This window comes from Polypterus senegalus, chromosome 1, assembly GCF_016835505.1.
Source record: "Polypterus senegalus isolate Bchr_013 chromosome 1, ASM1683550v1, whole genome shotgun sequence".
Classification (NCBI taxonomy): Eukaryota; Metazoa; Chordata; class Cladistia; order Polypteriformes; family Polypteridae; genus Polypterus; species Polypterus senegalus.
The window spans coordinates 217,145,781-217,173,171 of record NC_053154.1 but is presented as its reverse complement, the minus strand read 5'-3'; the positions used below and the strand labels follow the sequence as shown (position 1 = coordinate 217,173,171).

The following is a 27,391-nucleotide window of genomic DNA, read 5'->3' as shown; positions in this document are numbered from 1 at the left end:
CCTGATGCCACAAGAGCAAATACACTCACTCCTACACTAAGAACAAGTGAAAGTAGGTCTGTGCAATCTACATTTTCTGATTTACACAAATGGTATCAATTTGCCACCTTATTACTGTAACTTTATATACTGAAATATATTCTTACTTGGTTTAGCAGTGATTGCTGTTAGACTTGTTATCAGTTTCTGTAACTTGGCAGTCTAAGTAAAGATGATCAGACAGGAAGTGTGTTTTACTAAACACAAATTTATTAAGACAGAAATGATACACAAGTGATCTGCTTATTAATTTTAGCTAAATATTATTTAATTTTACAGTTAAATAAATTGGAATATATTAAACATATCCTGTGTAACACTCTGAACATTTTTAAGTGGTTTTGGGTTAATTCTAAAGCTGAGACAATGCATAATGCCGGGGAAAAAAACACATGGGAACTTTCTAAAGAATATATTGTCAATAGCTGTTGAAATCTAGTGATCACACAGCATCAAGCTTTATGAACAATGTTGTTTTCAGACTTTCTTGTAGTGTATATGTTCTTTTGGATGTCCTTAAACTGCTCCCCTAACAAAAACTGTTGTAAAAAATAGTGGGAGTTTAAAATCAAAACACATAAGCAATTACTCCCATTTACCACAGTGTAGACAGGAGAAAATAGCTTAAGAGTAGCATTTTGTTTACACACGGCACAAACCAGTGCCACAATATAATTTAGGAGCCTTCCACTGTACAGTTTTTGTGGCTAACTGTATAAAAGCATAGTATAGAGAGAACTGTATGCTCAAAACAGGAGGCACTGGGTTATATGATGGCTTTCCAACTCAAAGCAACTTTTCCGAAAATCAATGGAAACAGAAGACATGTTCATACAAACAATATATTGTGTGATCTTTTTTGGTTGCTAAATTTAAGCAGCCTATGTGTAATATCTGCTGCTCTTTTGTGCAGTATAAATTGTCTCTATTAAGACACACACAATAAGTGCAAAAAGGAGAAATCTTATTTTGAAATCAGCACTGAATTTAGGAACTTAATTACAGGCTTAGTAGCTCTTTGGTTTAGGGAGGCGGGAATACAAAGGAGATGATACAGTATTTGATAGAGATCTACTCCTTTCTGACTGACTCTGTGGGGAAAAAACTTTTTGTTTAAGGAGTTTATGCTGCTCTAGTAAGAAAATGGGTGGATTTAATACTACGGATTTCAATTTTGAATGGACATCCACATTGACTTTATGTGAAGGGGATCTCTGTTCGGGTAAACAAGATAACCGATGCAGCTTAGACTCTGATGCTTTATGTCCCATGCCAAGTTCTAAGGTGTTTTTTGAGAACAGCATTGAAGCTTGTGCAGTAGTAAATGTCTTTCTACCCATATTGTGAGGTAGACTAGATTGGTTTAGAATGAGATGTGGGATCGCTTTTTGCCTATTTATATTAGAGCTGGAGAGGACTTGGTTTTGCCTTCCACAATTACTGGTAATTGGGACTGTGTGGGCCACTTGGACTTCAGGTACCTTCATGATGGAGTCCTGTTGTGCAACACCTTCAGAAATACAGTCACTGGAATGGTCAGTCTTGAACTGAGTGTTTGGAAGAATGCTCAGCTCAGTTGCGTTAGGAGCCACAGATGAAGGCATCTCTATAGCAGCAGCAGCAGCAGCAGCAGCAGGAGGAGGAGGAGGAGTAGCAGCAGCAGCATCACTCTCTTTCTGCTCATGGCGTTTAGTGTCATTCACGATAGAAACAGTGCAATTACTGGGGTCCTCGATGGTGGCTATTTTTATTAGTCTTTCCTTGTCTTGGGGGTCTTTGTGAATTGGGCTGAATGACTGTAGTATTCGAGGCTGTAAAATGAATTACACAAAAATAAATTACAGTTGTGTTTTTTGTGCATGACATGCTGCAACAGGATTATAATATTCTTACTAGTATGTATACACAAACACACACTTATGAATTATCAAAATACCACCATATAAACAAACCACAAAATACATAATACACACACACACACAATAAGAAGTACATTGAATTTAAAACTATTGATTCATGTATGTAAAAAAATAAAAATAAAAACAAACAAACAATCAAACACATAAATAGTGAGAAGGTAACCCATTAGTGAGTTGGATGAATTGATTTATTTTCCTCATTACTTAACATAAAAACATCATTGACCAGTTAAATGGCTTTAGTTTTATTCCTGCTTCATTAAATTAACTACCCGTAGTTCTAAAACATTTGGCTTTATTAGTTTTTTCCCTATCACTAAATATTTTTAAATACTACTTTACCAAAAATAACACTCCTGATAACCAAATCCCAACAATGTGTAACACATAGGCACATAAACTAAGCAGAAATCATAACATACACCTAATAGTTTCAGTTTATGGTCATGGCGAGCCTATTCATGTAGAATTTGTTATTAAGTAAGAATAATGACATACATAAAGTTTTAATAATTTTTAAATAACAATAAAGTTACAAAGATAGTGATATTAGGGGAAATATGTCAGTTCATTATCAGAATTAAAAAAAAAAAAAGGCCAACTCTAAAAACTGATAAAAAGTGACCCAGGCTACATTAAATCTATTAGCCTAATAAAGATACAACATATACATAATTTTTAATAGGAGAAACACTACTTCTGTATAAGAGATTATTGTTGTATTAGGATATCACAAATAGGCACAAATGACAGTTCATACTTGTTACAATGCTCATAGTGGGTTCAAATCCTGCTACTGCCACAGTGTGGCCATCAGCAAGTCACTTCACTAGCAGGTGCTCCAATCAGAAAACCAAAAGAAATGTAACCAATTGTATCACAAATGTTAACTAAAAAGACTACCTTATGCATGCAATCTTTTGAGGGAGCTCAGGCCTCTTCTTCAGGCAAGATGTAATGATTACTTCTTGCCTGAAGAAGGGGTCTGAGCTGCTCCGAAAGCTTGCATATTGTAATCATTTCAGTTGGCCAATAAAATGTGTTGTTTTGCCTGACTTCTCATTGCATCCATAATGGCTAACATGGTATAACATCATAGTACTACTATCATAAATGTTCTAAGTTGTCTTAAATGGCAGACAAATAAGTAAATGTAAATGGTACTGGTTATAGTCTGTCAAATGTTACCAATATATACCTTTCTATTACAACAACCTTTACAAAATATCCAAACAGTTCAGTTTAAACAAAACTGTGACCTTATAATATCGACACTGATCTATCCTCAGGTCAGCAAATTTCCCAAGCTGAATGAAAATCCATTTTGGTCTGTTTTATTTTACGTTTTATATTCTGTATATAATGTAATTTTTTTCTAGTTACCTCTCATTTTAAGAATTGTGTTCACATTATTAAACACGAGTTTGTATTAGTAGTTCTAGCCATGTAGGTGATGTGTTGTCTTCAATGTAATAATGAAATCAGACATGAAAAAAATAGTGTTTTTTTTTGTGTGTTGTTCAGTGCTCAGAAATTGTATTGTGAAAAAGGTTTAAAGTATTAAAAGTACAGTCAACTCTTCATCAAGCGAGATAAGGATTTTCCAAAATTACAGTAATAACTGAATTATTCAATAAATTACCAAATTGCGGAGGTTTAGCTGGTATTGACTGAATGATAATCTTTATGCGGGTTCACATACAGAAGCCATGTTTCAAACTGAAATATTTCTAAACAGTTCATTTTAGTATTTTTCAGTTCTATATTAATGCCATTAATAACCTTAAAAGGTGTGATTCAAAAACCTCACCAACCATCCCAAAATGAAAGATGTTAGTTTAAGAAGTGCAGACAGATGGAAGTCTGCTTTGTCTTTAAAAGGTTAGTGTTGTGATATTAGACAAACCCATGCTTGGCCATCCCATTCAAGTTAAAGGTTGCTGCCCTTCACTCATCAGTACCTACCGCACCTTATGGATCATGTTTTCTGGCTCTATTACCTGATCCAGATAAAGAACTATACCTCTCAAAATAACTGCATCTGTATGTGAAGAGCAAGACATGTTGCAACACACACAATGTAACATCTGCTGTTTACTACAGTATTATTATCATCAGTGATATAACCACAAATAACTGAGAACTGGATACAATTGCTTATTTCTGGTCAAGATCCAAATATGTTTCACAGCTTCATGAACAGTAATTATTTTCAGTTAATCTAGTAATTCTGTATACTTACTAAATCTCTAACAAAGCCAATAATGCTTACATTTTTTATTTTGTTACTATTTTATGTAATACAAAGAAAAATACAAGAGGAAGAGGTTAATAATTTATAGTAGTTTATTAGTATTATGTATTGCATGCAAAATTAATTCTTTAAATATAAATTTTTATATGTACTAGAGGGCTTTGCCCCCGATTGCTTCGCTTGCCAAATCCCCGGCCTGTGCAACACACCAGCCACATCGCGTCTCTGACGCTTGCGTATGTGGATTTCACTTTCATCAAACAGCACATCTTTTAATTCTCGTTGATAGGCCTCGGGTCATTGGGAAGAAACACTACTTTTCCCTGATGGCAACGCAAATTAGACAATATCTACATACTTCTGTCATATCACCTATGTCCATATAATCAATCTCTTTTTGCTGATCCGTTATTTCACTGAGCAATACTTCCCATTTGTTAGTGCTAATACGATCTTTACTATCAGTTTTTTGAGACTTTCGAATTTTAGTACTTTCATAATCTCTAACCTGCTCTGCATGTGTATCGCGCAAGCATTTTTGAACCTCTTTACGACATTCTACTTGTCATCTACTCTTTGTTTTTTATTTCTGACCTCACTTGGAGTGGAGGGTACAGGAACTGTGTCTGACAATAGCATTCACACAATTGAGAAATGATTGGACCAGGGCGTGGTTGTAAATGTTTGAGAGGAGGGTGGGACTTGTTAAAATCCCTTAGCAAAAAGACTTGTCTCGTGGGACCTGAAATTATCTCTCATGGGAATTGAAATTCTCAGAGAAAGTCTCGTCCCAGATTTCCTTTTATAATAGAGAGATATGGAACTGTTTTCATATTTTTGTACTTGCTATTTATCTTCTATAGGTTAATGTGTACACAGAAAAGGGCGTGTAACTTTCTCTTTATGAATTATTTAATTAAATTTAAACTTTAAGTTTAAGAGCTCAACAATTGAGCTTTGAATTGAACTTGACATTAACAACATTTTTAAATGTTATAACTTAGTGGTTTGACTGCTTTTGTTTTTAAATTTTTTGAAGTGTAAAAATTTCAAAGCTATACAAATGTACTTCATCCAAAAAATCAAATCAGATCATAAGACTAATAACTTTAAGTTGGGGGGGTGGGGGCTATAGAAGAAAAATAAACAAAAAAAAATTTATTTGTCCATATTTTCTTGAGTTATAGTGTCCATAAAATTCTTATCATAGAGACACAAACAAAAATATTCAAATATGTTCTAGGTATATGAAAACACATTTTTCCATTTATAACTGGAAACTGACTTTTTCATGAAAACAATACTTCAGTCACATACCTTGGTGTGAAAAACTATTTGCCCCCTTCCTGATTTCTTATTCTTTTGCATGTTTGTCACACAAAATGTTTCTGATCATCAAACACATTTAACCATTAGTCAAATATAACACAAGTAAACACAAAATGCAGTTTTTAAACGATGGTTTTTATTATTTAGGGAGAAAAAAAAATCCAAACCTACATGGCCCTGTGTGAAAAAGTAATTGCCCCCTTGTTAAAAATAACCTAACTGTGGTGTATCACACCTGAGTTCAATTTCCGTAGCCACCTCCAGGCCTGATTACTGCCACACCTGTTTCAATCAAGAAATCACTTAAATAGGAGCTGCCTGACACAGAGAAGTAGACCAAAAGCACCTCAAAAGCTAGACATCATGCCAAGATCCAAAGAAATTCAGGAACAAATGAGAACAGAAGTAATTGAGATCTATCATTCTGGTAAAGGTTATAAAGCCATTTCTAAAGCTTTGGGACTCCAGCGAACCACAGTGAGAGCCATTATCCACAAATGGCAAAAACATGGAACCAAAATTACCCCAAGAGCGCAGAGACGACTCATCCGAGAGGTCACAAAAGACCCCAGGACAATGTCTAAAGAACTGCAGGCCTCACTTGCCTCAATTAAGGTCAGTGTTCATGACTCCACCATAAGAAAGAGACTGGGCAAAAGGCCTGCATGGCAGATTTCCAAGACGCAAACCACTGTTAAGCAAAAAGATTTAGGGCTCGTCTCAATTTTGCTAAGAAACATCTTAATGATTGCCAAGACTTTTGGGAAAATACCTTGTGGACTGATGAGACAAAAGTTGAACTTTTTGGAAGGCAAATGTCCCATTACATCTGGCGTAAAAGGAACACAGCATTTCAGAAAAAGAACATCATACCAACAGTAAAATATGGTGGTGGTAGTGTGATGGTCTGGGGTTGTTTTGCTGCTTCAGGACCTGGAAGGCTTGCTGTGATAGATAGAACCATGAATTCTAATGTCTACCAAAAAATCCTGAAGGAGAATGTCCGGCCATCTGTTCGTCAACTCAAGCTGAAGCGATCTTGGGTGCTGCAACAGGACAATGACCCAAAACACACTAGCAAATCAACCTCTGAATGGCTGAAGAAAAACAAAATGAAGACTTTGGAGTGGCCTAGTCAAAGTCCTGACCTGAATCCAATTGAGATGCTATGGCATGACCCTAAAAAGGCGGTTCATGCTTGAAAACCCTCAAATAAAGCTGAATTATAACAATTCTGCAAAGATGAGTGGGCCAAAATTCCTCCAGAGCGCTGTAAAAGACTCATTGCAAGTTATCGCAAACGCTTGATTGCAGTTATTGCTGCTACGGGTGGCCCAACCAGTTATTAGGTTCAGGGGCAATTACTTTTTCACACAGGGCCATGTAGGTTTGGATTTTTTTTTTCCCTAAATAATAAAAACCATCATTTAAAAACTGCATTTTGTGTTTACTTGTGTTATATTTGACTAATGGTTAAATGTGTTTGATGATCAGAAACATATTGTGTGACAAAAATGCAAAAGAATAAGAAATCAGGAAGGGGGCAAATAGTTTTTCACACCACTGTATGTAATATGGAGCAAACAAAAATGTGATTTTTGACTATATACCACATGTGTAATAACAATCATGTTAGGCATTATTTCCTCCACCAGATTATCTGTAGATCCTATTGCTGATAGATACATTGTTTTAGAAATTGATTTAAATCAATTACTGTGTACAAGCAATACAAACCTTTAGCCAAAAACACAGTGTATATATATTTCCTCGTATGTTGAAGGTCTATTGCAACCCCACCATTTTACTAAAACTGTCCCGGCAATAGAGGAGATAGGCATCACAATTCAACCCTCCCCAAAACACAAGTCGCGTTATGCATTTCTCTATATATCTACATATAATCCTCATATAGAGTTGTGCAGCAGAAGCTTGGAATTTGGGTGGAACCGTTAGACTATATAATTAGACCAATTACTGTATAACTGGAATATAATTGGACTTCAAACCCAGAAACTGTCAGTTCAAATCCCACTTCTGACACTGTGTGACCATCAGCAAGTCATCTCAACTGCCTGTGCATCAATTGGAAAATCTAAAGAAATGTAACCAATTGTATCTCAAATGTCCAAAAAAACAAACAAGTAAATAATAACAATAAATAACAGCTATTCAAAAATGATGAAAGTAGTTAGTCATATCAAATATGCTATTTAGTAATCTTTGTTAACATATATTAAAACTGCGCTCCATACTTGGGAAGAATAGCATTTCGATCCTTCAAGGGTACAGAGGGGTGAAGCAAAAATCATACACCTGTACTTCATGCTTTATATCCTTTTGCAATTCTTGGACAAAATCTAGCACAGAATGATACCAACCCAGAACAGGCTTATCCACTAGGAGGTAAATGGTTGCATTAGTGTGCACATCCTTTAATAATCATGGATGTGGCTGTGTTCAGAATGAACCAATCACAATAAGTCTAATCTTAAATAGTTGTTAGTATACACCTGATATAAAATAAAATGACTTTGAGTGAGCTCCAATAAAGTTTGGCCATTCCTGCAGGATTATTTTGATATCCTCTTGGTTGCAACATACTCCATAAGCCATGGTCCGCAAAGTGCTTTTAAAATCTGAATGAGATCTCATCTTTGAAAGGAATCAATCAGGACAGGGGTAAAAACAATATCCAAACATTAAATATCTCATGGAACACAGTAAAGCCAGTTATCAAAAAGTGGAGAAACTATGCCTCAACAGTGACTCTACCAAGATCAGGACATCTCTCCAAGATTGATGAGAAGACAAGAAGAAAACTGGGCAGGAAGGCCACCAAGAGGCCTATAGTAACATTAAAGGGGCTGCAGGATTTCCTGGCAAGTACTTGTTGTTCCCTACATCAGAGAACAATCAGTTGTATTCTTCATATATCTGGGTTATGGTTTAGGGTAACAAGTGATAAAAGCCTTTTCTCAAAAAGAAGAACATCCAAGCCTGGCAAAACCCAGACTCCCACAATCACGTGGAAAAATGTATTATGGTCTGGTGAGACCAAGGTTGAATTACTTGGACATAACTCAAAAAGGTACGTTTTGGCGCAAAAGTAACACTGCACATTATCAAAAGAACACCATACCCACAGTGAATCATGGTGCTGGCAGCATCATGCTTTGGAACTGCTTTTCTTCAGCTAGAAAAGGGGCTTCAGTCAAGGTGGATGAAATCATGAATAGCTCCATGTATCAGTCTATTTCGGCACAAAACCTTCAAGCATTTAATTGGAAGCTGAAGAGGAAGAGGAACTTCACCTTTCAGCATGACAATGTCCCAAAGCATACATCAAAATCAACAAAGCAATGGCTTCATCAAAGGAGGATCAACATTCTGTAATGGCCCAGTCGGGGCCCAGACCTTAATCCAATTGAATATCTGTGGAGTGACCTAAACAGCACAGGAGATGTCCTTGTAATCTGACAGAACTGGATATTTTTTGCAAGAAGGAGTGAGCAAAAGTCAGTATTAGCTTTAAGTATTCACTTAGGGGATGTACACACTAATACAACAAGATTTTTTCTTCCTTTCTTCTTTTTTCCTTACTTTCACCTCCTTTGTATAGAATGTTGCAATAAAGGTGGAATAAGTTCTGACAGGATTTATCTTGGTTTCATTTTTTTATTACACAAAATTTTGGCAGGGGTATGTAGTCTCTTTATATCCGTTGTATTTTGAGCCCTCATATTTTCTAGAACTTCTATAATACGTTAAGAACAGTGAAGAGCATGGATCTTTAATGTAAAGCACCATTTTATATGCACAGAGATATATTTTTTGTTCAAATCTTTTCCTTACAATTCCTTGAATCTCAGGTTGTTTGCTCAAGTAGATGTTGAGGATTTGACAATAACTGTAAAAAAGATTTGATGAAAGGGAACTCTCCTGTCTAATATTACATTCTAAGTCAAAATAAACGTAATTTACATTATTTAACTGTATTGAAGCTCCTGAGCTACAGTAATAGATTAATCCATGAACATATATTCATTACGGTCAAATATGTATAATAGTATGTAACTATGTTCTGAACACTTTTGCATGGCACTATATATATATATATATATATATATATATATATATATATTTAGTAATCATATAGATTTGTCATTTAGCATTAAACAGAAAAAAGAAGAGCAAAACAAACTCAATTTTAGCAACCACTTTCAAGCTCGGTGTTTGACACATTTATATAGCATTTCATATGTAAGAGCAAATCTTAAGTAAAGGAAATTTATGCATAAAACATAAATTTCAGAACACACACCTTAACATAATCATAGCAAGTACACTGTTAGCAAAGTGTACACATATCCTGACAGAAATCTGCCTTCAGAAGGTACTGCACATGAAAGGCATAATTATGTTGTATACACTTATCAAATGTACCATTAGTTGAATATAAGCTATAATTAAATATTTCTGGTCAAAAAAGGATAAACTCTTTTAAGTTTCCTAAGAGAGTATCTTCATAAGATGGAAAATAACAGCACAACTTAAAGACAGGTGCATGAAGGATGGAAAAGCTTCAAAAGGTTAGGGCATGTGTAGATCACAATGACAATACAGGCTGTGTGACAACAATGGAAACTGAACAATGAAATGCTTTTATTAGGCAGCATTAAGGTTTTTAAACTATGTGAAAAGGGTTTTGAGAAGCAAGGCATTTATATTTAATAATAATTGTAAGACTTTGTAGACTTTTGTTTTTAATAAAAAAAACATCAACTTTAATTTACCCTCATTAAAAAGAAAAAAGATCGAACGGTAATAAAAAATGCTATTACTGTGGCACTCAAACTTAGTTAAAGTCATTAAAAAGACAGTGCTTGTTTCTCAGAAGGCCCCAGAATAGAACCATTATCCACAGAAGTGACTTCAGACAGCTCAAGGATCATACTGCAGATGCGCCAAAGATATCTGATAAATCTGATACAAACAAAGTTTAGTCTGGCAGAGAAAAATCACCTTCTGCTTCTTTACAATTCATTTATTTCTGACAGGAACATCTGCTTAAAAACTACTGTACACAGCATGCCCTAGAAATTTTGCCTGAAACCAAACAATTATAATCAAATCATATTTTAGACACTTTTAATTTGGAACATATAATTTAATGCTGAAAACACCTCTTTATAATGATTCTGTACATTTACATATTGTATAAATGTCCAGTAAACAAATATATAACATTAGCAATAAAATATAGTAAGACACACTTGGGATTCTGGCCCCCTGGGTCTCTGGTTATCACATGCATGTGGGCCATGAATGATGCAGGACATGCTTTAACATGCAAACTCAACATAATATTAAAACTGGGGAGAAAACCGAAACAGTACTATACCACGCTTTATCACAGAAGTAATGAACTAGCCGCTCCACTCCTTGTCAACGGCATAATGGGTAGAAGCAGAAGGAAAGAAACAAGGACAATGACATCACACAGATAAAGTGGTGTAGAAGGAGATGGACAAAAACGGCCTTGAGAATTAATAAGAATGATAATCTTTCAATCCCAAAAATTAAAATAGGATTAAATCTAGAAAGTCATTCTATAAACTCAAACAAAGAATGCAAAATAATAAATGTTTTAAGAATTACCAAAAAAAAAAAAAATGAAATGAATTTGAATTAAAATTTAAGAGAAATAAAACTAATACATTGATGTTAATTGTGCTGTGTCTTATAACTACTGACTATCAAACAGAAAATGTTTAATCATGGCCGTAAAATAACAAAAATGTAAGTTCATTCTGATATTATTGTTAGCCAGAGCAGATTAATTCGTATAACACAGAGGACGATGAACTAAAGAAATTTTGTGTATAAATGCTAAAACATAAATAACTACAAGATAAATTCCAAAAATGAAGTTATATAGTATCTCCCCTTTTCCTCATCACTGAAAATTGGCAATCTATAATATAAGTAGACAGATATGCTAGCTAGGTAAATACACTTTTTTTAGTTTCAAAATCTGTATTACTGTACTTGCATAATAAATAAAATACCTAACTGCAGAGGTAATCAATGCAGAACACAGTGTACAACTCCAAGACATAATGTGTATTTGTAGATGTATGAAGAATGTTTCTATACAGTTTAATTGACACAACTGAATATTTAAGCAAGAACTACTGAAATAAATGTATTTCTGGAAAACTACTACTGTATTACTTACTTTTAAATACTTCAAAACAAATAATTTTGTTATGTGTATGTGAAATTATATATATAAAAATTCTAATTCTTCTTTTGATATTTAGTTTTTTTTATCTGCATAGTATGAATTTCTTATTTTGTGACCATCAGTATCTAGTAAAGTTAAATAAATAACCTTATTATTTAATTGGTAAAGTAATGTTAGTAGTTTTTGAAGTAGATTTACAACTGTGTGAGCTGCTTACTTAAGAGACAAATATGGTTTGTTCAACGTTTGTTGTAAAAGCAAAACCTAAAGGGAAACCATACTGTATAATCAGAACTGTCAAAACTAGGTTTTCTTAAACAACTAAAAACAAATGATAATCAATTTGAATGTTAGTAGTTTTTCTTAATATTTGTCTTATGTTGCTTTGTTAATTGAAATGATAGAGCATGCCCAGCAGAAATGAAATAGAATTGTATCAAGTTAAAGAAATTTGAAAATGCAAATAGAAATACTAGTTTGTTTTTTATCTTGATAATGTAGAATTGTGTTCTGAAGTGGTCATTTGCTGGCATCTTTGCTAATATGACTGCAAGCTAGCATTCTTTTTTTCACATGACTTCTAGTTTACCAGATATTTTGGCACTTTTTATAACTTCTTCCATATATGTTCCATAGCTCCATGATAATGACTTTGGAATTGCTAATGTATTAGAGAACTGAATCTTAGTTACATAATTATCTTTCCCTTGCAATTTAAGTTCTAGTTTCAATAAGACCCCTTAGAGCCGTAGAAGAAAACACAATGCAAACATTCTACAGAGAAATGTAAGTACCATAAGCCCAAATGATGGTGTTTTTTTTTTTTTGGCAGGACACACACTCAAGAGGCGCTGGGTGAAATTGCTCTAAAAAGCATTACACTTGATCAAGTCATGGCCAAACGAAGTAGATTCCAACAAGGGATGAATACTATTCTTTGCAACTTCAGCACATTGCACCCTTTTAAGCAAACAGCTGAAATAGGTAATTTATCTTGCTGAATTTAAGCATTAGCATCTTCAATTTGTTCTCAGCCTAAGATTGTTTTACATTTACACAATTCTCTGATAGCTGTTGTATCTTAAAAAGCTGTCAATAATGACCTAGCAATTGCCTTTCCTGTGCATTAAACATTCTATAAGAGTTTCTTTATGCAAAGCTAATTTTTAAAACTTCAGTCTTTTATATTTTTTAGAATAAAATAGAAATCTCTTATTTATTTCTACAATCAAGCAAGTAGGCTCTTATGTCTATAGATACAGAGGTGTATCTCAAATAGTGTGAAAAACTATTTGCCCCCTTCCTGATTTCTTATTCTTTTGCATGTTTGTCACACAAAATGTTTCTGATCATCAAACACATTTAACCATTAGTCAAATATAACACAAGTAAACACAAAATGCAGTTTTTAAATGATGGTTTTTATTATTTAGGGAGAAAAAAAAATCCAAACCTACATGGCCCTGTGTGAAAAAGTAATTGCCCCCTGAACCTAATAACTGGTTGGGACACCCTTAGCAGCAATAACTGCAATCAAGCGTTTGCGATAACTTGCAATGAGTCTTTTACAGCGCTCTGGAGGAATTTTGGCCCACTCATCTTTGCAGAATTGCTGTAATTCAGCTTTATTTGAGGGTTTTCTAGCATGAACCGCGTTTTTAGGGTCATGCCATAGCATCTCAATTGGATTCAGGTCAGGACTTTGACTAGGCCACTCCAAAGTCTTCATTTTGTTTTTCTTCAGCCATTCAGAGGTGGATTTGCTGGTGTGTTTTGGGTCATTGTCCTGTTGCAGCACCCAAGATCGCTTCTGCTTGAGTTGACGAACAGATGGCCGGACATTCTCCTTCAGGATTTTTGGTAGACAGTAGAATTCATGGTTCCATCTATCACAGCAAGCCTTCCAGGTCCTGAAGCAGCAAAACAACCCCAGACCATCACACTACCACCACCATATTTTACTGTTGGTATGATGTTCTTTTTCTGAAATGCTGTGTTCCTTTTATGCCAGATGTAACGGGACATTTGCCTTCCAAAAAGTTCAACTTTTGTCTCATCAGTCCACAAGGTATTTTCCCAAAAGTCTTGGCAATCATTGAGATGTTTCTTAGCAAAATTGAGGCGAGCCCTAATGTTCTTTTGCTTAACAGTGGCTTGCGTCTTGGAAATCTGCCATGCAGGCCGTTTTTGCCCAGTCTCTTTCTTATGGTGGAGTCGTAAACACTGACCTTAATTGAGGCAAGTGAGGCCTGCAGTTCTTTAGACGTTGTCCTGGGGTCTTTTGTGACCTCTCGGATGAGTCATCTCTGCGCTCTTGGGGTAATTTTGGTCGGCCGGCCACTCCTGGGAAAGTTCACCACTGTTCCATGTTTTTGCCATTTGTGGATAATGGCTCTCACTGTAGTTCGCTGGAGTCCCAAAGCTTTAGAAATGGCTTTATAACCTTTACCAGACTGATAGATCTCAATTACTTCTGTTCTCATTTGTTCCTGAATTTCTTTGGATCTTGGCATGATGTCTAGCTTTTGAGGTGCTTTTGGTCTACTTCTCTGTGTCAGGCAGCTCCTATTTAAGTGATTTCTTGATTGAAACAGGTGTGGCAGTAATCAGGCCTGGGGGTGGCTACGGAAATTGAACTCAGGTGTGATACACCACAGTTAGGTTATTTTTTAACAAGGGGGCAATTACTTTTTCACACAGGGCCATGTAGGTTTGGATTTTTTTTTTCCCTAAATAATAAAAACCATCATTTAAAAACTGCATTTTGTGTTTACTTGTGTTATATTTGACTAATGGTTAAATGTGTTTGATGATCAGAAACATTTTGTGTGACAAACATGCAAAAGAATAAGAAATCAGGAAGGGGGCAAATAGTTTTTCACACCACTGTATATAGTCTAGTAGTAGCAGTACTATGAAAGAATTGCCTTTTTTAATTCAAAGAGTTATAAGCACTCCTTGTTTTCATCTGGCAGCATTTCCTTATCCCACAGTAACAAAAAAAGCAAAACAAATTGGACACAACAAGCTTTCAAATCAAGATTTTTAAGAACATACATTTTAAAATTGTATTTTTAACTGCATTTTATGAGAGTTTGGAGATAGAATGTTTACAAGGAGTATTCCTTGGTACTCACAGAAGATTTGTCTATAAACCCCCCAACTAACAAAAACTGAAAATACTAGACAATATAAATATTTTCAACAACATATTAACAGAAAAACCTACTTGTTTTAAGTAAATGGAGAATGAGGAGCATGCAAATCCATATGAATTAGTAATCAAATAAAATATCATGTGTTTCCATTACAAAATAATATCCTTATATTTGTATACTACCAGGAAATGCCAGTTCTATTAACTTCTATTAGTGTACTCTAATCAGAGGGGACTGGGCGGTCTCATGGTCTGGAATCCCTACAGATTTTATTTTTTCTCCAGCCGTCTGGAGTTTTTTTTGTTTTTTCTGTCCCCCCTGGCCATTGAACCTTACTCTTATTCGATGTTAATTAATGTTGATTTATTTTGTTTTCTTATTGTGTCTTTTATTTTTCTATTCTTTATTATGTAAAGCTACTGTTTACTGTTTGAGCTACTGTTTGTATGAAAATGTGCTATATAAATAAATGTTGTTGTTGTTGTTGTACTCTAGTCTTAAAGTAAATAGAACTGGAAATTATTTAAATGTACATTATATAGTAGCAGTAAAACTGGACATTCCTAACAGCAGACAAAAATCAAGATTTTAAATGTAAGAAAATGGATAAGAAAGTGAGCTATGCTGAAAGGGCATCATTTTTCAGTACTATTTTTGAAAGTCTGCATTACAGATAGAGAAGATCAAACTTAATATGCAACGAAATAGCCTTAGCCCCTCTCTCATTCTACCTAAGTTGTATGAATCCTTCATTATGTATACCTTATTAAATCTTTGACATTTATGGAAAGATTTAAACTCACACTGGCGTTAGGTCCTTATGGTGGATGGTAGAAAATGATGAAAAAAAAAAGACTGAATGTGATAAAAAATGTTTTATAGTATTATAGCATATATGATGTTATAACTTTGTGGCTTTTCATTATATTACCATTAAAATAATATAAGTGGTATTGTTCTGCAGAGTGATATGTCACAGTAAAATGACATTTTGTCACAAACGTTATACACAAAAAGTGCACTTTATTGTTTTGAAATGTTTCTTGGTGTATGTGATTACCAGGTTTGAATAAATACTGTTTTGCATTGACAACTAGATTCGTAATATTAGTGTGATTGTATTAATCAAATGACATCAATCATTTATGAAGTGCTTTAGAGAACATTTCAAAATACTGAGATATATGCTGTGTATTGCAGAACAGTCAAAATATATTGCAAAAATATTTATAGGACATATCGCCCAGCCCAAACCTGGAGTAAAGCTTTTGCCACCCAGTTCTAGGATGGATGGAGATTTGGTAGTTCATGCTTTGGCAAATGTAATTCCGGTTTTAATTATGTATCTCTCCACAAGTATTGGTATCAATTAGTATGAAAAACGACAGTAGCACTCTGTACTATCTGCATACTTTGCTGTTCACACAGTGAAATTCTATAAATGCAAACTTTCAAACGTGGTGAGCACAGTAGGGACTTTTTATCAAATGTCAGTATCTGACATGTTCCCATAAAGTGTGCTTCTCAGAACTGTCTCATTATTTTCAAGGTGCCTTTCTAACCTCCTGTCGTGTTTTCAGTGTCATCAGTGAAAGCGACTAAAAGTGATTTTTATAATACATAGAAGGATAAACTGTAGAATACAAAGCTGTAAACTAGAAAAATAAGGTGGATTATAGGTATAGGCAGACAAATAGTATATAAAAATCCACAATTGCTGAAAAACATATGATGTCAGAGCCATAGACAAAAATATATAATGTAGTGAATAAAAATAAATGGTAAAAATCTCAAAAAAATTAAACAGAATAGAATAGTAGAAAAAAATTTTTCGGTACCTTATTAAATTAATTCAATACTAATTAAATAAGAAACAATGTCAACATACTGTACATTCACATTCAATGAAGTCTTAAGTTGAAGAACGTCTAAACATTTGCCAGAAATTCAGTGCAATGTCCTCATTGATTTTGGAATTAAAACAAGGCAAAAGTCATATTAAGTTAGCTAAGACTACCACAATAACATTAAAGTTAGCTAAGGAATAAAACCAACTTCAGTTGAATGTGTATTAGTTATTATAAGAACAGTAATCATAATGTATCTTCAGTTTTGCTTTTACATTTTTTTTGTTCTTGTGAAACCACTTCAGAATCTTTTTAAGAGGGTTCTCTAAGCTAGGCCACGCAGATGGAAAAGTTAAACTTTTACAGCCTAATAAAAGAACCTAAACTCCTCTATTACATTACACTTCATCTCACAGTCTTGGATGCATGAATGCACAATTAAGTTTTTGTCTTGACAGAATGCCCAGAAAGATACTGTACACATATTTTACAATATACATATAATATTCAGAGGATTTGCCCACCTATATTGTGTAATTGTGATATTATGTGGTCTTTTCAAAACAAAATTGTTGGATTACCACCATTTACTAATACACAAAAAATGAATTAGGGGAAGATATTAGCTTAAAGGAACTGAAATAATTTAATGAAAAAAAAACAAAAAAACTTTGCAGATACCTATAACCAAATTACTTCAGTTTAGACAGCATTTGTCATTGTTGGAAGATACATACAGTAACAAACCCAATAAAATATTGAAGGGTTGAGAACCTGATTCGGTACACAACCCAAAGGAAGACAGTGAAGGAAAACTTTAAGTTTCTAAATAGTGTGAAGCAGGATACATAGATGATTGGGAAAAAAACTAAAGAACAGGAGATCACAGAAAGGTCAGAGGAATACTAGACATTCCTCACGTCAAAGTATTTTTTGCCAACATTAGGCAGACTAGTATGGCTTAGCCTTTTTCTTTTTATGTTTTTAATTTCAAACTATATGTGTTACTTTTATCTAAATCAGAACCTACAAATTGTCAAAAAACTTATTTTGTGAAAATTAAAAATAAACTGAAAAAACTATAATAACTTAGTCAAAAGAAAAAGCAACTTTTAAGCCACATTATATGGTCAGCTAAATTAAAGCCAAGAAAAAAATATAAGTAACAGGATTAAATAGTATTATAATAAATACTAGAATTGCGAAAAAAACAATGCTCAAGATTTGAGTTTGTATTTGTTTGTGCAAAAATAAATAAATAAATAAATAAAAAATTTAGACCTTAATATCAGTAGGCTTATTCCTTACTGACAATCCAATAGATAATATATTTGCTGTATATGTGAAATACTGGTGATGCATATTATCTAATAAGCAGTATACAGATGTTTTTAAATATTATGTGTGCAGGCCTGTTTACAAAACTATCTATTTCATTCACAGGTGTTAGTGCATTGGGTAAGCATGAATGTGCTTCGTTGAGGCACTGCAAAACCCAGTGTTTGGGTGGTGGGTGAGTGGGGAGGGGAAGGGACAGCGAACTCACTCTGTCTGCGTTGAGGAGCACCATATCGTGGGATTCCTTGGAACGAACCCTGCCAAGGAGAGAAGAAGGGAGAAGGCAGGCCACCCTGTGCAAAGAAAACATAAGTGGAAAAGTGTAACAAGACAGAGACACAAACCAAAGAACCCAAAGCTGTAATGAGTGATTTAAAGTGCTTGACAACACAAATTGTACAACAGGTTGAGCAAAGAATAGACAGACAACATATAATGTTAGACAATAAAAACTGTGTTAAACCACTTATTCATTCTTGGTACATATTAGGTATAGTTCTAAAAATATTTGCACTAAATGTTGCATACTGATAATTGTTTAAAAAAAATTTAAAACTTAAAAGTACTTTCTAATCCATCTCTGTGACAAAAACATTCAATCCTATGTTAATCTTTTGGAAAAACAAAAATTAGGAAAACACTTCAAAGCTAATAAATACAAATAAAGCTTAATGGCATTAAATTATTGCTGCCATTGACAGTAGTAGCTTTGGAAATATATATAAAATGGAACAGTTGATTGAGTCAGTGTCTTTATAAAAGAGTCATAATAATTAAAAAAAAAAATTAAATGTTCTGCCGTGTAATAATGCAATGGAATGGAACTTTTTTATTCTTCTGTGTAGAATAATAATTAGCTATTAGCCTACTATTTAATTGAATAACTTTTTTTTCTATCATAAACTAACAAGTGAGATACTGTAAGATTTTAAAAGGTATTATGTTTCTTTTCCTCTATAATTCAAAACATCAGTTAATGCCCTAAAACAAATCATACAAATCAATATAAACACATAATCATTTCTATAAGAAAAGGCTACTCTATTATGCCAAGGATGGTAATCTACCAGTCTTTCTGCAGCCTAAATGTATATAATCATGCAATACTTAAAACACAACTATGAGCACTGCTAAATTACAATGCTCATATAATAGCTAAGCCATTGAAAGAAGTGTGCTGAAAAAAGAATGCTTGTTCTCATAAAAAAAAAAAGAATTTCTGAACAGAAAAGTAAACTACCATAAAGTTTTTCAGTTCAATATTAAAAAATGTCTGATCTTGAAAAGAGAAGGGTTTTAGGAAGCATTGTGCTATCAATAAAATAAAACACGTTAGAAAAAAAGTGACAACAAAACTGACAGCGCTTATTAAAAATATAAGGTTTGAAAAGCAAATCAATACTGTGTGTTTACAGATATAGCACTTAATGCTGCAGGAAATTACGTGAAGTAATAAGATGCAATACATTGTGAGTTGGGTAAAATGAAGCAAATAAATGAATTCTTGTCCTGCTGAAGTTCCTTAATCAAATGATTCATTCTTCCTTTAGAATACCACTTGTACAACAAACACTAAGTGTTATTAATGGTTATAGCAAACACAAAAGAATATGGACTCTACAGAAAATATATAATGCTGTATAGCTTATTTTTTTATTAAAATATAAAATTTCATTTTTTTAAATCAGTGATCATGGTTTTCTTCTATTCACACCAAAAAAAAAAAAAGATAATCATTATATTGCATGCTTTGGAATAATGTAAGCAAACTATGTATGATGCCACAAAACCTTCCACGGGAAAGAAAACAATACTAGATTTCAATATCTGTAAAAAGTATTTCACAGAAAGCAACGTTAATCACTCAAATTACAATGTTTGTATCATCTGGCAGTTGCATGAGCCAAGAGTCACAGATAGTGGTCCGAATACAGTTTGGTAGAAGCTATATTTGTGAGCAAAGACTTGACAACCTCTTCCACACATACCACCAGCTTATTTACTAAATTGAGCTGGAACCCTTAAAAAGTGAATGAAGCAGTACATTATATGGTATCTCTGCCTTGACAAAAACACAAAAACTATACGGTTTTATAGGACTGTTTGTTATGGCATGTGTAAAAGACTTTCACTTTTTTCATGCAAGATCCAAACACTGGAAAAATCAAACTGCAAAAAAATATTCAAAATGACAACAAAGAGTAATTGAGACTAATAGAACAGTTAACAGATTATGGTAGGCACCTTGTGACTATAATGAGGATGCCTCCAAATTTTGTCAGGGAATTGCTGAAATCACCATTTTCAAAATCAATGCGAATGAAGTCACCACATAAAATTAGGCAGCATATAACATAAATATTTATATACTGTATCAGATCATAAAAAACTTATACCGAATGGTCATTGCAGTTGCATGGTATCATTGGTTAGTTAATCACTGAACACTATTTGTTGTGTTTCAATTAAAACAAAAGTTTCTAGACTGAATAAAAAGCAAATAAACATGACCAAAAAGAAAAAACAAAATGTCACAATTTAATAAACATAAGTTAGAATTAACATCTATAAATGCAACTATATTGTATATCTCAGGGTGACTTAAAAATATAACACAGATGTTTACATTTGCATCATGAGCTGTTTTAATTGTTGTTTTCACTGCTCTACACACAACAACACACTGACTGCCTTAGAGCATTGAATAAAGAAGGCACAACTCAGTTGGAGAAGAAAAGAATAATCTTAAGATTATTCCAAATTACAATTTTGTTCATTTAGTCACCAAGGTAAAAAAGGCAATGGTTTACGGAGTATTTTCTATAGCTGATTAAACTGTAAAGTTGTCAGTTTTTGTACTTTTGTGTGTGTTAAGCATCATGCAATAGTTGCTCAAGGAGTGTCACATTATCTCATATTGAATGTTTATACTGTAGATCACCAAAAAAAGAATATGGCTAGCCAGTATGACCCCAAAAAGAGAATTTATGAACTCATTGCCCTCTTTTGATCTTGCATAGCAAATCAGCCAGTCTATGCATAAGGGAGGGCACATTCTGGAATTAGTAGTTTCAAACTTACTATAAATCTGAGGCAGCTCATAGTTATTAGTATTTTTGACCAATTCTGCATTTTATTTCATGTAGAACTGAATGGATTGGTAACTACAACTAAAGAAAAGCATTTTGTTAAAAAACATTTTTGATGTATCAGCAGTCTCTAGGTTTGATAAATTCTAAATAATCAGGCTAAATGTAGTACTTTCCCTAATACAGCAAGCAATGTAACCAATAAATTGGAAAATTTGAATGGTAACGTAAGATCTTCAGCTGACCTTATTGGACCCTGAGAAAAATGTTAAATTCCCAGCACTAAAATACACAGAAAAATCAGATAAGTAATAAATAAAAGTAGAATAAAGAAACTAATAGTCCAAAACTGAAAATAACAAGGCAGTCTGCCTTGAGAGGCAATTCTATTTCACTAAAATTATAAATGATAACAAAGAAAATCCAAGAGTTTTATTTTCCACTACTAATCCCTGCTAATTCAAAAAACATCCAATGAAACTTGTGAGGCTTTTACAGCATTTTTTAAACACAAACTGAATGATATCAAATGTACCATACCATACCATACCATACTTATTTGTTGAGCGCTTAAAAACACAGCATTACAACTGACAATGTAATATAATACATCTCTCAAATTTTAATCCTGCGGAACCCCAGCATGCCGTTTTTAACTAATTAAATTCTTTCACTGAAATAGGACTCTCTGAACTCTGTAGAATAATTTCTCAAACAAAACTCTCCACTTGTGTCCTTGACCCTGTCTCAACTGGCATTCTTAAAGAAGTCACTGATGTGCTTATTGATAGTATACTGGATGTAGTTAACTCATCATTACGCATGGGACTTTACCCAGATTGTCTAAAGGCTTGCAGTTGTTACATCCGTGCTTAAGAACAATAATCTAGACTCTTCTGTCTCTGATAACTTAATACCTATTTTTAACCTGCTTTTCTTAGGTAAACTCTAGAAAAAACAGTTTTTCAACAGTTAAATGATTACTACAATCTATTTTTTAATAGTTTCAGAATAAATTGTAGTACAGAAACTGCACTGGTTAAAGTAGTAAATAATTTGCAAGTTAATGCAGACAAAGGCCACATATCTGTTCTTTTGCTTTTAGACTCGAATGTAGCATTTGACATCATAGACCACAGTATTCTCATGAACTGCCTTAGACAATGAGTTGGTCTCTCTTGTAGTAAACTAGCTTCAAGTAGAAAATTCTATTTGCTAGTTGTGGTGATTGTACTTCAGGGATCCATGATATTGCATACGGTATGCCACAAAGATCTATTCTGGACAAACTGGTATTTAGAATCTACATTCTCCTATTAATCAAGATTACAACAAAACACAAGGAGAACTACCACAGCCAATCACATGACAAGCAACTTTACTTATGTAAAGCATTTGGTGAACCTGATGTTCTGGACTCTCTGATACAATATTTCCGAATGGATAAGTAGTAACTTTTCTGAGCTATATGAAGAAAAAACAAAACTCTTAGTAGTGCTGGGCGGTATATCGGTTCATACCGAAAACCGTTTTTTATTTTTTTTATGATATGGATTGCCTAAACGACGTTTGGAACGTGGCACAGAGGGAAACTGTTCAAGTGGGGACCTTTTTCACTGCTACACCGCTAAACACAGATTTGTTGCACTAGGGCTCTTTTTCACTGCTACACCACCAAATAGTGGGTGATAGCATAGGTATGCCGCGCGGTGAAAATGGACAGAGAGCATTCCGAAACTGAACTAAAAGTAAAGTTGAACATGATGAACAGAAGAACTTTTGCCGAAAAAAAGGAGTCACGTCCGTCGCCTGGAGATAACTTTAGTTTTAAAAGGTCAGATGTGTAAATACTGTTTCTATACTACTGGATAATACTGCAAGCCAAGTTGTACTTGTTTTATTTGTTTTCAATACAGTGTAATGTACCTGGGTACTGTGTAATAGTGTGAAGACATGTTGACTTTATTCTCGTAATTTGTCATTAAAGTAGACCATCGCAAACTAAACTTCATCGTAAAATGAATATTTAATTTACTAGATTTTCTCAAAACACCGTCATAAGTTATATAGCACATTAAATGCTTTGTGTTAAGTGATTCTTAAACGGACTTCTTCTTGCACTAAGAGGAGGCGCCGGCAGCGATCGCCGCACAGAATACATTCACTTCATGATCTTCCTGCTCTCTGAACATTTAGAATGTTAAGATAAATACTTAATATAATTTTCATGGTGAAATGCATTAAAGCATGCATTAATCATATGGGGGCACGGCGGCGTGCCTGCCTTGCATTTACATGTTATTCTGGTGGGTTTACTCGGCTTGCTTCCGTTTCCTTTCAAAGTCATGTAGGATGTGGTGTTTTGGTGTGCTATATTGACCCTAGTGTATGTTTTGCTTGTATTCATCCTGCGATGTGCTGGCAACTCATTCAGAGATGGGTGCAACTCTGAATGGATGGCATAATTAAACATGTATAACGAAGATATTTTTAAAGTTCTGAACACTCCGTGGGCTAAGTTTATAACTAGTTTTAATTTCACAAAGACGTTTATAGTGTGGTGATTGGTTATGTGGTGAAAGAAAAAGGAAGGAAGGAAAAAGGAACTGGGGTTTTGGTACGTCAGATAGAGACAGCATGCATGCAATAAGGATAGCCCGCTCAGAAGAACATGCATTGAATTCTGTGTTTGTGTCTCCGACCAGCAGATCAGAAACCCAACATTTGCACAATATTTAAGTTAAACCTGTGCGATAGCTATTCATACATCCAGTTTTTTGGAGCCTCGTCACACCTGCCATAAAGTTCTCTACACTGAACATACACCTGGGGACCCCTTACTGCGAGGGAGCAGCACTACCGCCTCACTACTGTGCATGTGTAATACCTGCTTTAATGCATTTCATCATGAAAATTATATCAAGTATTTATCTTAGCATTCTAAATTATTAGAAAGCAGGAATATCATGAAGTGAATGGATTCTGTATGGTGATTGCTGTCTTCTCTTAGTGCGGAGGAAGTCAGTTTAAGAAGCGTAGTGATTAACCACTGGGTTGGGGAACGTAACACAAAGCATTTAATGTGCTGCATTAATTTATGACGGGGTAAATTAAGTAATTGATTAAACATTGATTTTAGGAAGAAGTTTAGTTTACGACATTCTACTTTAATTATGAAGTAAACTATGAGAATAAAGTGGAAATGTCGACTTTAATCTCAACATAAACGTGAGAATAAAGTGGAAATGTTGACTTTGTTCTCGACATATAGTTTGTTTTTTTCTTCCCAGTATAGCTTAGCTTGAAGCAAGGTCCATATTAATGCAGTTTGCCTAAATGATGGTTCAGTTGGTAAAGATGTCATCACCAAGTTGCACTTATTTTATTTAATTTGTTTTTAATTTAATTAATACTGTGTAATGCACCTGGGCTTGAAGTCTTGAGGTACTAGTGCAACTATCAATAATAATACTATTATTTATTTTATTGTTATTATTTATTAGTTTAAATATTATGCAGTTTAATGATAATAAAGTTGTTTAAAAAGTCACTTTAACGTGTCAGTGGACAGAGATTCTTAACATTAACTGAAAGTGTAGTTGGTTTACAAAAAATATTTACTATTTATTCCTTTTCTAAGACATATTCGGTGCAATACAATTTTTGACAAGCACTTCTGGATATTTTACTAAGTCTAAATGCCTCTTTGTATGGTTGAAAATATGTTGTCAAAATTATAGTTTGTTTTTGCAAAATTTGTTCAATAAAAAGGTTCTATATTTTGACTGCATCTGTCATGCAATGTGATACCTTCTCCATTAGTGCCACCCCTTGAAAACTATCACTTTATGGGGCAATGCAAAACTGTATTAATACTTGTGTGCACATTAAAATGTTTTTTTGTACAATATACAATACTCTTGACAGTGGAATAGGTTATTCTTAGCCAGTAATTGCAGTGGAAAATGTGATTAACATCCACTCATGCATGGGGAAAAAAAATACCGTTGAATACAGTGAAACCGGGATAATTTAGAAAAATACCGATATATAGAATTTTGGTCATACCGCCCACCCATAACTCTTAGTGATTGACAAAAATGGCAATAATGAAGGTATGAGAAATAAACTTGATCCCTTATTAAAAGTCAGGGCGAAGGTAAAGAATTTTGGTGTAATCACAGACTGACCTAAATTTTAAATTGCAATAAAACTAGATAACTTAAAACTAGATAACCAGAAAAAGAAAATCTAAGCACATCTCACCAGTTTTAGCATTGTTATATTGGTTATCCATATCTTTTAGACATTAGTTTAAAAAATTAATAATCTCTCTCTATATATATATATATCCATCCATCCATCCTCTTCCGCTTATCCGAGGTCGGGTCGCGGGGGCAGCAGCTTAAGCAGAGAGGCCCAGACTTCCCTCTCCCGCCACTTCTTCCAGCTCTTCCGGGAGAATCCCAAGGCGTTCCCAGGCCAGCCGGGAGACATAGTCCCTATCCGCCTGTCGCACCGATCCGCCTGTCGATCTCACGCTCCATTCTTCCCTCACTCGTGAACAAGACCCCGAGATACTTGAACTCCTCCACTTGGGGCAGGATCTCTCCCCCAACCCTGAGAGGGCACTCCACCCTTTTCCGGCTGAGGACCATGCTCTCGGATTTGGAGGTGCTGATTCTCATCCCAGCCGCTTCACACTCAGCTGCGAACCGATCCAGAGAGAGCTGAAGATCACGGCCTGATGAAGCAAACAGGACAACATCATCTGCAAAAAGCAGTGACCCAATCCTGAGTCCACCAAACCGGACCCCTTCAACACCCTGGTTGCGCCTAGAAATTCTGTCCATAAAAGTTATGAACAGAATCGGTGACAAATAATAATATATATATATATAATATATATATATTATATATATATATATATATATATATATATATATATATATATATATATATATATATATATATATAAAAAAGCCAAATACCTCTGACTCACTCATCACGAAATCAACCAAATCATGAGGAATTGGGACTTGAAATTTGGAATGGCCCATAGGTGCTTGCTAAGGAACGGCTTTAAAAATTTTGTGGTCCAACTGTGAAATTTCTTAGTTTTTTTAGACTCATTCACTTCATTTCTTTTTACATTAAATTTCTTTAAAGTAAATTAAAAATACTTTAATTTTTCTGAAGAGTACACTTTTTTTTTTGATATTTGAGTTTCCACAAAGCATTTATAATTTGCCATTTATTTATCTTTTTAAAATAATTTAGTTAGGTCATTACAAGGTATATTAAAGCAAATTTATTTTTGTTTGAGGATTTTGATTTTCATACTTTTTTTATTTTATTCTTTTTCATATTTTCTGCACAAATTCTTGTATTAAGTTTATACCTCGTTAAATAAACCTGTAAAACTATGACCGAGGAAGAAAGGATTTATATCGATGAAGTAATGGTCCCACACCACGTAGTGCAGATGAGTGGCAATGCCGCGTGCCTGTTCTCCTCGCTGGCCTACCTTGTCTTTATATACTGTATAAAACTGTACGGTGACTGACTAATAGATCAATGCACAGCCTAAAGCTGTGGACAGTAGATACCTTTTGTGACATAGGCATCCAATAAAAAGGGATTTTTCGAAATTCAGCAAATGAGGGGGTGAAAAGTGGGGTTAAACTTTTTAAAGTGACACCCGTATATCAAAAACTACTTAACTGAGAAACACAAAAAATGGTATACATAAACTTCAATAAAAAAAAAATAAACACGTATTTTTGGATTTTTCGAAATTCAACCCCTGCAGGGGTGATACAGGGTGTGCAAGTTTGTATGGTAAAACAGTATGTGTTTTTGAAACTATAACCCCTGAGGGGGTGAAAAGGAGGCTTAAAACATTTTTAAACTAACACCCATATATCAAACTACTTGACTGAGTTCTGCAAGAATTAGTATACAGACTCTTCAATACATAAAAAAAAACATATTTTAAATTTAAAATAAATACATGCTTCTAAATTAAAAACATTTTCATTTTCGTGTTTTTAACATGCTCACCAATTGTGTAATTATTTTGAAATTATTAGCTACTAAGAATTGTAACAAAATAATAGTCGTAGTGCTCATACTGCGCACACACCACTGCTGTGGAGTATATAAGCA

The 27,391-nt window shown here is 34.1% G+C and overlaps 1 protein-coding gene across 5 annotated transcripts in view; it reads right to left on the bottom strand.

Moving 5' to 3' along the window:
• Positions 1-227: 227 nt before the first annotated feature.
• Positions 228-27,391, bottom strand: part of LOC120539251 (serine-rich coiled-coil domain-containing protein 2-like) — a 198,323-nt gene continuing 171,159 nt past the window's right edge. For 3 of the 5 annotated variants that reach the window (XM_039769151.1, XM_039769167.1, XM_039769159.1), the window contains exon 10: positions 228-1,850. In XM_039769151.1, the coding sequence (XP_039625085.1) occupies positions 1,047-1,850 (804 nt within the window). In that variant the 3' untranslated portion in view covers positions 228-1,046. Of the gene's footprint in view, positions 1,851-10,945; positions 10,986-18,342; positions 18,428-27,391 lie in introns of all 5 variants that reach the window. The other 2 variants (XM_039769175.1, XM_039769184.1) reach the window with 2 other exon arrangements.